Source organism: Tupaia chinensis, unplaced genomic scaffold (genome assembly GCF_000334495.1).
Source record: "Tupaia chinensis unplaced genomic scaffold, TupChi_1.0 Scaffold144017_1, whole genome shotgun sequence".
NCBI lineage: Eukaryota > Metazoa > Chordata > Mammalia > Scandentia > Tupaiidae > Tupaia > Tupaia belangeri.
In genome coordinates this window covers 512,900-524,580 of record NW_006203869.1, presented here as the reverse complement: position 1 = coordinate 524,580, position 11,681 = coordinate 512,900, and the positions used below count along the sequence as shown (strand labels likewise).

The window sequence follows — 11,681 nt, the reverse complement described above, 5'->3', positions numbered from 1 at the left end:
ATATATATATATATATATATGCATCACACTCTGCTTCATAAATATGTAGTTATTTGCTGATGAAAATTAAAAATGTAGCTAAAAAATAACGCAATATAAGAAGATAAACGTCGGCAGAGGGAAAAAAATGTGTGTCTCTTTTGCACCTTGAACCCCCCAGAAGGGAAGGTCACCTAATATGTAAAAATCACATCTACTCTGCTGTCCCTTGTATTTATTAGGAAGTGATTTTTGATGCAGTGTATGCCATTAAAGCTCATTTTCTTTTTTTCCTAAAGGAAGGGAAATAAGCTGAGAAAAGAATCACGAGGAGTGATGACGGGGTTCGAGGGAATGTGACCAGGATCTTGACTGTCAGGAACGCTCAGTGTCTTTCGTGACTGATGCTGTAACCGACTGTCTCTCCCCCACGCAGGGAGGCTCACGTTCGTCCCTGGTTGCTCCTGCCAGCACAGACAGGCTTACATTGCGCTATTGCAATACAGGAAATCAGGGCCACTCTCTCTTCACACCCCCTTGCTGGCTTTGAGAGGTGAGCAAAGTTTTGCCACTTAAAGGACCAGTCCTCTAAGAAATATCTGTATTTAATATGTAGCCTGATCCATGCTTTGAGGCAACAAACCATTGTTTGACGTCTTATTTCTTTAGCTATCCTGTCCCTTTGTGCTCGTATTAGATTTCTCCTGATTTAAAACAAATGCACAGAGACCAGCCAGTCAGTGCAGAGTAATTGCAGGCTCCCAGAGTTCGGCATGCACAGCAATCACTAAAACAACCCTGAGTTATTAAGAAACAAAACAAAACAAAACAAAACAAAAAACTCTACATCTTCACAGATTGACTTTCACAGAGCCACAGGATCAATCGGAGCTGGCTGGTGTGCTGCTCTGCAGAGAATGTTGTCAGGATGGCCTTGCTGCAGACACTAGATTTTTGTTTGAAATGCTATTTCTTGTCCTCTCTCCCTCTCTCTCTTAGACACACAGCATAATTACAGGCTGCAGAGTGAAAAGCAATAGAACTGTTTACAAAACAGCTCACAAAGTTTAAAATAATAGGGGTATGTGTGTGTTTGTGTAAAACAAAGTATTGTGTATGGCAGGGTGAACGGTCTACAGTCTTTCTTCTTTCTTCTTTCTCTGCCCCATGTCGCCCTCCAGAATTCAGGGCACGGAGATGAGTGATGGTGCCCCTTCCCTCCTGCAATGCAGAGCTTACTCTTAATTAGTTATGCTTATTTATCTGACGCCAGTTTATTGTTGTAGATCAAAATATAGATCCTCAGGTGTGCGGAGACAGAGAGGCTGAGGCGTCAGGCTGCTATCTAATTAATTTTAGGGCAGCCTAAATTCCCATGCAGAGGTTCCCTCATGGCATCCAAGAGAAAGATTTCTTTGTTATCTTTCAAAAGTCCAAGAGAAGAGCTTTCAGCAGGTTAGTGTTCAGGAGTGAGAGGGGCATTTTTCCAGCCCTTTCAAAAGTCTCTTTCCGTGCAGCTTTGCAAAAATTTTGCAGCACTTCCTTCTGGGTTTTATTTATTTTCTAATGTGGAAGAGTTGCTGCTACCCTCCTGCCCGGAAGCCAATCAATCATTTTGCTGTGCAGGTTTAGATCTGCTGCGGCAAAGCAAGCCTCCCAGTGCTAGCTGCATCGCATCAGGTCTGGATGACAGGGAGGCTGGTGACTGATAGTCAAAGGGGACTCTGTCCACTTAGGTGTGGAGTGAGCCGAGGACATGGGCTGAACAGAGGGACCTTGCCCGGAAGAAGCACCTTCTCCCCTGGAGATTGATGGGGGACAATTAGACGTTTTTTCAGAGACTGAGAAAAGTTGTCCTCCTAGTCACTTGCTATGAAGTCTTTGTCAGCAGAAAGGATGCTCCCGTGTAGTGAATGACATCATGTAGATGCGAAATGGCAGCTCTGTGTTTTACTGTGTTGGATAAGGGCTCAGTGCGCACGCAGGTGAGCTGACATGCCCTCAACCTACACCATGCACCAAGCACTCCCCACGGGCACTCTTTTCAAATGCACAGTGACTCCCTTCCCAAACACTGCCAGATCTTTCTCATCGATCCTGAGTTTTGCTGGGGATGTTTAAAGTACTGTGAGGGTGTGGGTGGGAATGATACTCTTGTCGCCTGATTATGGAGCTGATTAAGAAAGGAGAGTGTAACCTGGAGTCATTTGTGGGCAGTTCTGAAGGTTGCTCCCTTCCATTGCACCCTTTTGGAGTACAAAAGAAAAATATATAAATGTATAATGTATACCCATATTGTATGTTATTCCAAGAGACTACTTCAGATCAGATCTCTTCAAAATCCTTGACTGATATTTCCTTTGTGTCTTTTTTCTCCTCCTTCTAGGAACCCATCTGCTGTTGTCCTGCATCCCTCCGAGTACAGAAATTGATCGTGCAACCAGGATACCTAATTCGAGGTATTAGCTCTTGTCAGAAAGCTTTCGTGTTGGAAATGATATTTTGGCAAGGAATCGAAGTAGGAAAAGTTGGAACGGGAATAAAGGACAAAAGCGAATTTGCAGAATAATCAAGTGCTAAAAAAGCTACCGGCTGCGTCTGAGGGCTTGCTGCTTCTGTTCTGCCGGTTTACGTGCCACTTCTGACTTACCTGTAGCCCGTTTTCTGCATCTGTGTTTGGGATTGGGCTTTCATTTTAATCTCTCCCTCTGCCCTGTTTTTCTGGCTGCCCAAACCTCCAGAAATCAGGAGACTGAGAGACGGTGTCGGATTGGCGACGCTGGACCCAATACAATGAAGTATTCTTGCTGTGCGCTGATTTTGGCTGTCCTGGGTGCAGAATTGCTGGGGAGTCTCTGTTCCACTGTCAGGTCCCCAAGGTTCAGAGGACGGATACAGCAGGAACGAAAAAACATCCGACCCAACATCATCCTTGTGCTCACCGATGATCAAGATGTGGAGCTGGGTGAGACACTGGATTCTACACTTGTTAGTCTCTTTTGTTTAAAGATCTACTGAGGCTTCCCAACACTCAGTGAGCGTTTGAGGGGTTTGCATTTACTGGCTCTGTTGAAAATGATGTTTTAGGTCATTGGAAAAGTCATGATATATTTTTGCGTAGAAAAACATGTCATGTTTTTCTGACGACCTGTTATTTATAGGACCTTAATCGACAGCTCGATTTATACCATGAACTTGGATTGATCATAAAGCTCATGGTTTGCTTCAACATCATTTTTCTGGTGGTAAGCTTTTGGAATAGTCTTGGGGAGAGACCTAAGAAAGGCAGGTGTTGGGGCCAGCAGGTGGTATAATAGTTTAAGCCCTGGACACCCACATGGCTGATTCCGATTTGAGTCCCAGACTTGGCAGCTTGCTTTCTCCCTTCCCCACTCTCTCTTTCTCTCTCTGTATCTGGTGAGTATGCATAACCTATAGCAAATTTAAAAAACAATAAGTAAAATTAAATAAATAATTCTTTTTTTTTTAAAGGTAAAGAAAAAAAAATAAAAGGCAGAGGCTAGAAAAGAGAGGGAGCATGAAAAACTACAGAAATCAAGGATTTGGTCAGGCAGGTCAGAAACTCTCAGTCAAGACATGAAACATTTGGGCAAAGTTGTGTTTAGAAGTATAAGAGGATGACGGATTCTGTGTAATGTGCGTGCACATAGACTGATACTACAGGAATGTCCAATGGTTATTATTTTTAGGAGAATTATTTATTTACAGCGTGTTATGGTGGTTATTAGGTAACTGAAAGTTAGCATTTGATGTATCTTTTGGTAATAATTCACTTACTGCCACTTCAGGTTTTTTGCTTCTTGAATTCACTCCCCGGAGTGAATCACAGAGAACTTAGAAAGCCTGCCAAGCTCTCGGGGTTCTGACTTAGCCTCTGTATCCTCTGATTGGTCTCTCATCTTAACTTATTTAATGGCCCAGTCCCAGAGTGTTGTTCATGAGCCTCAGGCCACGTTCTTCCATCATGCCCTAAGACAGACAAAGCATTTGCTCCACGGCTTGTCGCTGCAACTCCACAGTTCGTTCCTGGACCTGAACTCCTCGTTCCTAGGCATCGCTCAGCTGTACTTGCCTGTGAACTCCACCTGATGGTGGCAGAACCTTTTATGTGCGGTGTTTGTAGAGCCCACTGGGCCACTTTATGGAGCTCCTGTAGCTCAGGTTCTTGAGGACAAAGCCCTCCATGCTGGAACTTCGCTTCATGGAAGGGACTTTCATTTCCAGTTTAAACCAAACCGTGGTATCCTTGCAAAGTTAACTCTCTGGGTTTGGCTGAAAGCAAACTGTTCTAAAAGCCGGCAGGAGTCATCATTGTTGAAGTTGATCCCTCACTGCTAGGAGAATTGGTTTTTCAGGCCTGCTGGTAGCACAGCAGCAATGCAATGCTCTGCAGTGCTGGAAGCCATATGGAGCATCAGGGTTCAGTTCCTGAGCTGACTTGTATACACCAGAGATGTGCATGTGTGTGCATGCGTGTGTGCGTGCATGTGCGTGTGTGTGTGTGTGTGTGTGTGTGTGTGTGTGTGTGTATACTGTGATCCTGGCTCACTGGGAAGGCTAGAGGAAGAATCACTGAGTGAGACTCTGTTGAGGGTTCTGTCTTCCTCTCTTTCTCTTTCTCTCATGAAGGAAATAAATGAATAAAAAATTAAGTACTGATTTTCTGTCAACATGCCACAATAATGTGCAATAACAGTATGCACGTATGACTGTAATGTGCACATAGCTGGTGGCTGCAGCGTTGGGTTTGGTTACAGAGCAAGTGAAATGAAGGAAACACATCTGGATTTGCCATCTGTAGCCTCTCTGACATCCTTCCCTGTTCCAAAGTTGAGATCTTTAGATGCTCTCCTTCTCATCAGTTTTTCCTTACCAGTTGGTCATTTGGCCACCCTGCAATCCATGGCCCCTTTTGTCATTCTCCACTTCATGGCGAGAGTTACCTTTTCAAGCACCTGATCAGGTCTCTTTTCTGCTTAAATCTAAAGGCCTCCTCCTCTGCAGGCAAATGACCTCTAGGCCATCAGCCCTGACCTGGCTCTGGAAGGCCATTTCTCTTTCTTCTTCTTTCTGTGCTTCATAGAAATAACCTACCCTTATCTGAAGGGGTCTGGTCCTTCTCTCTCGCCTCTATTCCATATCCAAGTATCTTGGGTCCCCTCTGTCTCGTTCCCCTTTGCCCACCCAGGAAAACAGCTCCCAGTTCTTTCTGACCCAATCATGAGCCTCACCCTTAAGTGTGCTGTTCCTGCACCAAAACCATCCCCCCTCCAGCAAGATCAATGAAACTTTTCTTTGCTATCCCCAGACATTCCTCTAGCTCAGCCCTTGTTCCACCATGTACTTCCAGGCTGTCCCCTTCACTAAACTCAACTACAGGGCAGGGGTGCGTTTTGCTTATGCACAGTCTCCAGGCTGAGACTGCTGATAATATTGAAGGTAGTGAAACAGACACCCAGGAGTTTGAGAAGCTAACTCAGTTCCCCTCACTAAATATAGGTGTGCATTCTGATCTACCTTCTCAATATACAGCGTTGTCTTTTTGTTTCATTTTTTAGAAACAAAGACCAGTTGACTTTAATTGGGAGTGGGGTAAGGTCTGGATTAACTCAAAGAGTTGGCCAACAGATGCCTAAGAGGGGTCTCTCTTAGGCATCAGTATTATCTTTGAAATAAATTAAGAATTGGGCCAGGAGCTGGTGTGGTAGTTAAAGCACTGGTCTCCCACATGGCTAACTGCAGTTCGAGTTCTAGACGTAGTGTATTGAAAATCACACTAGGTGTATCTGCATGCATGCCCAAAATCCCAGGAGGAGAATGGGGGAAAAAGGGATTACAGAGTGACCATCGCCCCGGGATGAATTGATACGTTTATTGTTTAGCATAGTTCAAATGTTCAACCTCGTCCTGTAGTTCATTCATTCACTCAGTAACTATTTGCTGTGAAATAACTAAATAAAGAGGCTCCTTGACTTACGATGTAGTTATGTCCCAAGAAAGCCATCATAAATTGAAGATGTCCTAAGTGGAAGATGCATTTTATCCAACCTCCTGAACATCAAACTAAGCCTAAACTACCTTAAAGGTGCTCAGAACGCTTTAATTAGCCTCTGATTGGGCAGAGGTACCTCACACAAAGCCTGTTGTATGATAAAGTGCTGACTATATCTCATGTCATTTGTTGAATACTTTTGAAAGTGAAGAACAGAGTGGTTGTATGAGGCCTCCAACTAAGGTTTCTACCACATACCTATCCCTTCAGCACCATCATAAGTTGAAGCATCACAAGTCAAACCATTGTAAGCTGGAGACCTTCTATACCGGCTTCTGTTCAAGACACGAGGATGCAATGGTGAAGGGTTGTACCACCAGGCTCAGTCAACCCTCAGTCAACCCAGGTTTCCTCCATACCTGTTCCTTCCTGGGTTTTCTACCCATATAACATTGCTAAGCACTAGCTTATTCAATCTTCACAGTAACTATTACTCTCCTCAATTTGTGCATGAGAAAAATGAGAAGCCATGTAGCTTGTGGTGAACTAGTAGATGGTGCAGCGCAGACTTGTATAAGGTCTGGATTTCCACAGCAACAGTTTAACCACCGTCCCTTCCATCAACAAAATATTATGGAGTCCTTCCTAAAAATAGACTGTAAATCCACAACGATGTTTCAGGTTCTGAAAGAGGACTAACAGAAGCGTAAGATGGGCCTAATTTTCACTTTGGCAAAACAAGATGACCATGAGCCACACTGAACCATGGAGGTAAAATTCAGACGACCTCGCTCCCAGAAGACTAGTCATGCTCCTGGTAGGAGTAATTGCTGGATGGAGACTTTTGCTCATCCAGACTTTTGCAATTTGGCAACTGTGACTCCAGAAATATATAATAGACTTGTGATGTGCTTATAATGCTTCTAGAAATTTATTGCTTGAGATTTTTTTTTTTTTTGGTCATTGTCATTTTACTACCTTGGCCACTTCGTTTTACGGTTTAGTAGTGTTAAGCACATTCACGGCGCTGTGCAACTGATTCCCAAAATTTTTTTCATCTTTTAAAACTGAAAGGACACCCACTGAGCAGCAACTCCTCTCATCTGTGTGGAATCATACAGTTTCTGTCTTGTGACTGGCCTATTTCACATAACTTAATGTCCTCCAGGCTCATCCATATCATGGTATGTGTCAGACTTTCCTTCCTTTTTAAGTCTCAACACTGTTCTATTGTATACATGTACCACATTTTATTTATTCTTATTGTTGGGAATTTGAGTTGCTCTCCTTGTGGCTATTGTGAATAATGCTGCTAGGGAAGTGGGCAGACAAAGATCTCTTTAAGAGCTTGCTTTCCATTCTTTTGAGTCTGTTCCCAGAAGTGGAATTGCTGGATCGTATTATGATTTAATTTAACATTTTTTAAAATGAGAGAGAAAGTGATGAGTATAAGGAACAGGGGGTGAGAGAGAGATGATGGTTGTTGACAAGGTCTCACCCACACTGTGCTCTTCCTGCTCCAGCCTCCCAGTTCGCTAGGACCACAGGAGTGTACCACCATGCCCAGCCTGTGTAGGTTGGACCAGGAACCCAACGCTGACCTCCCACGTGGCCTCAGCCATCATCCAACAGTGTCCCGCTTCATGTCACCACAGCTGAGCCATTTGTAATTTTTGGAGGAACCCTTACTGAGGTCCATAGCGGCTGCACCATTTTACATCCCCACCAACTATGTATGAGTGTTTTGATTTCTCCACATCTTCATTAACGCTTGGCTGTTCTCTGGTTTTGTTTAGTCATAGTAGCCATTCTCGTGGGTGCGAGGGAGTATCTCATTGTGGCTTTGATAGGCTTTGTTTTGTTTTGTTCTTTGCTTACATGCAATTCTGTTTGCCAAGTGCTTCAATACATCTTTGCCAGGTGCAAAACTTTTTGCACCTGTAAGGCTGCAGGCAATTTTGGCTACCCTGACTCCAGAAAGATATAATAGACTTAGACAAGACTTAGAAGAACAATTATGAAAATTTTAAGAGGATTTTTTTTCCTATTGGAAAAGAATAAAACAATTCTACCTCTTTGTCTGGAAAGACAAAAGCTGAGAAGGGCTGTAATAAACGTTTATGAAATCAAGCTGGGGAGGGACACACTTGTCCAGCATGGGTGGGGCCACTCCCTCAGGGCTGAGAACAAATAAAATAAACTAATACTTTGTGAAGGGAGTAAGACGCATGAGGAATTCATTAATAAAAGCGCTTGAACTTTGCATGTGGATAACACTTTATCTTTTTCCAAAGAAGATTCATTCACATCCATGTGAGTAAACATTGTCATCCCACCCACATTGGGTGGGAAGGACAAGGATTGTTATCCCAAGAAAAACAATCTGTGGAAAGGTTAAATGACTTAAACCACAGTCCCCGTACTTCGGAATTTGCTTTTTCCATAATTTAAGAAGGTGCTTGAGGCTGGGCGTGGCGATGCATGCCTGTAATGTCAACTACTCCGATGGATTGTACAATAAATTGAAGACTAGCCTGGGTAACCTAACAAGACCCTGCCTCTTTAATTAAAAAAAAATAAAGAAAGAAGAAGAAGTACCTCAGGTCTTGTGTAGCCCTGTCAGTAGTTCAGGTGTATAGGCTAAGCTAATGAATGGGAGATTTATGATTTTTTTCCAGCTAGAAAAATGGGCATGGAAATGATCGATGTGCAGTGCAGGATAATAGTTACCTCAGGGAAGGTGTCATAGCCAAGAACATGGACAGCACGCACATGTTATTTTAAAATTCAAAAAAAGTATGTATCTGAAGGAAGTACAGTCTTGTTGGGCTTTGATAAAGCTAGGAAACAAGTTATTTTTTCTGTTCAAAATATTTTATAAATCAAAAAGAAGAAAATCAGAAACACTTGAGGGATTCCTCTCTCTTTCTGAGACTACAGTCAAAGTGAGGAGGCTCTCCATCTTTCCTGAAGGTTCCCTTGGTGCCACGCGAAGAGACTAACTGTTGAGCCAAGAGGATCATTGATCTGATTCAATATGGCATTTCTTACATTCTTAGAAAATTGAACGGATGCTAACATCTCAGTAACACTGACTCAAATGTTTCTTTTTAATTCACAAGTGGAATTAAGAGAATATTGTTTGTTTTCTTAAAGCAGAGGTCTAAAACAGGTCTTTAACAGAACTAACCCACTGATATGTACTGCTTGACTTAAAAATTAGGCCAACCCTTGGGAACCAGCAGTTAGCGTAATGGTTATGTCGCTGGACTCCCACGTAGTCGACCGCGGTTCACGTCCCGGACCCGGTGGCTTAGAACTCATGCCGGGCGCGTGTGCATGCGTGCCCAAGATCCCGAGAGGAGAATGGAGGAGAAGGTATTGCAGCATGGCCATCCCCCCTGGGGGGTGATTTCTCGCTTTCTGTCTCTATGTCTCTCTCTGTCTGTCTGGCGAGCGCACGTGCCCTATAGCAAAAACCTCTCCAAAAAAAAAAAAAAAAAAGTAGGCCAACCCTTTAAAAATCAGGTGATTTAATAGAAAAAAAAAAAATCTGGATTCTGAATTTTTTGAAAATGGCTTTCCCACAAGGCAGCCATCAGTTAAATGTTTGAAGGGGAGTTGCAGCTGCTCCTCTAGGTGGCACAGGCCCTCTCCAGGACTTCAGGGTCATTTTCTCCCCCCACTGCACCCCAATACTTGAGCAGATACTATTATCATTGTGTCCAGACTGCTTTTTTTTTTTTTTTTTTTCAGTCAGGAAAAAGTTCTCTAAACCCACATCTCTGTCAAATGTAAAACTATGAAAAGACACAAAGGCCCTGTGATCTTTTTTGTTTGTTTGTTTAATACCTGGCTGCCTTCACCTTCCTACTTTATCTGTGTCTCCCTCCAGGCGTGTTAACCTCCATTCCTATTAAGTCAGTAGCCTCAGTTTTCATGGCCTTTTGCTCTTTTGGTTGATGGGAGGCGGGAATAATGAGTCTTAGTGCCTTGGAAACATTCCAGGCAGATTTACTATCTCTTCTTGTTCCCTTCTTCTCCCAACTTGTTCTTTCACTTTTGATTCTGGATGAAAACATCTTCTTCTTCTTTTTTTTAATGCCAGTTCTCTAGTTTTGGTAGAGAAACTTCTATTGTTTTATTGTGTTATTTATTTCCCTGTGCTTTTTGAATTAAAACATCCAATAGATAAATAAAGCCCTTTTTTTAAGTTTAACTTACTTTTTTTTTCATGAAAAAGAGACAGAGATAGAAAAGAAATACCCCCAGTGAATTTTTTTAATTATTAATTTAATTAATTAATTAATTAATTTTTTTTTTAATTTGGGGAAACACAGAGAGAAGGAAAGTGAGAAAGCAAACCACCAGGTCTGGGATTTGAACCATAGTTGACCATGTGGGAGTTGAGTACCCTAATTACCACATCACCTGCTGGCCCATCTCAATGAGGTTTTCACACCACAGTGTCAGCTGGCCCAGATTATGGACACACATGTGTATGCACACTCCAAGAGTGCTCAGGGAGACATAGGACATGAATTTAGGACCATTCCTGTGTGGGTTCAGTTGCATGACCACCACATCACCAATCCCAACTCCAAGCCATTTTTAATATGGGAAATGTTACTGTCCCATTCTTTACAATGGAGATAACTGTTGGTGTGAGAAAATAGCAGTGATGTATTTAATACAGACCACTTAAACATTGAAAGCATTAACCTTACCTCATCATTAAACAATGACATTGGGGACCAGCAGTTAGCGTAATGGCTATGTCGCTGGACTCCCACATAGTCGACCACGATTCGAGTCCCAGACCCGGTGGCTTAAACTCACGCTAGGCGCATTTGTGTGCATGCCCAAGATCCCGAGAGGAGAATAGAGGAGAAGGGATTGTGGTGTGACTATCCCCCCTGGGGGGGGTGATTTCTCGCTTTCTGTCTCTCTGTCTCTGTCTGGTGAGCGCACGCGCCCTAGAGCAAAAACCTCTCCAAAAAAAAAAAAAGAAAAGAAAAAGAAAATCTTAGTGTTTAATAGTACAACATATTGAATAATGAAATGGTAAGGTTTTTTTGTTTGTTTGTTTTTAAGAGAGACTTTTGCTATAGGGCGCATGTGTTCACCAGAGGGACAGAGAGACAGAAAGCAAGAAATCACCCCCCAGGAGGCATGTCCATGTTGCAGTCCCTTCTTCATTCTCCCCTTGGGATTTTGGGCACACACACACATCGGCATGAGTTTTAAGCCACCAGGTCCGAGACTTGAACCACAGTCAACTAACTATGTGGGAGTACGGCGATATAAGCTTTATGCCATCTGCTGGTCCCCAAATGCTAAGATTGGAAGCAGGACTCAGGATAGGTAAAGGCTTGTTTAAAAGTTAGCATATCAGTGAAGTGGTGCATGCTCTCTGTGTGATTCTGGCAAAGGCATTCAAGTTAGTGGCCATTTTCTCCCTCCTGACCTTTTCTCTGCAGACGATTTGGGAATCAAGTGTAAACATTTAAATTCCTTGGCCATGGTTCTGTCTGGCCCCAACCTACCCCACACCATTTCCGGTGCCCTGACTTTTTTAACTCCACCAAAACCACAAATGTGGCGAAGTTGTAGGATTCCTGCAAGGGGGCACTTCTCCCGTTCTCAGTGGGACTGACCTCTACAGCGTCCTGGTTCACAGCGGATTGTT

At 43.1% G+C, this 11,681-nt stretch overlaps 1 protein-coding gene across 3 annotated transcripts in view; it reads left to right on the top strand.

Moving 5' to 3' along the window:
- Positions 1-11,681, top strand: part of SULF1 (sulfatase 1) — a 130,867-nt gene that overhangs the window by 18,544 nt on the left and 100,642 nt on the right. For 2 of the 3 annotated variants that reach the window (XM_006165745.3, XM_014583069.2), the window contains exons 2-4: positions 416-532; positions 2,366-2,438; positions 2,721-2,944. In XM_006165745.3, the coding sequence (XP_006165807.1) occupies positions 2,773-2,944 (172 nt within the window). In that variant the 5' untranslated portion in view covers positions 416-532; positions 2,366-2,438; positions 2,721-2,772. The remainder of the gene's footprint in view (positions 1-415; positions 533-2,365; positions 2,439-2,720; positions 2,945-11,681) is intronic. The other variant, XM_006165746.3, reaches the window with a different exon arrangement.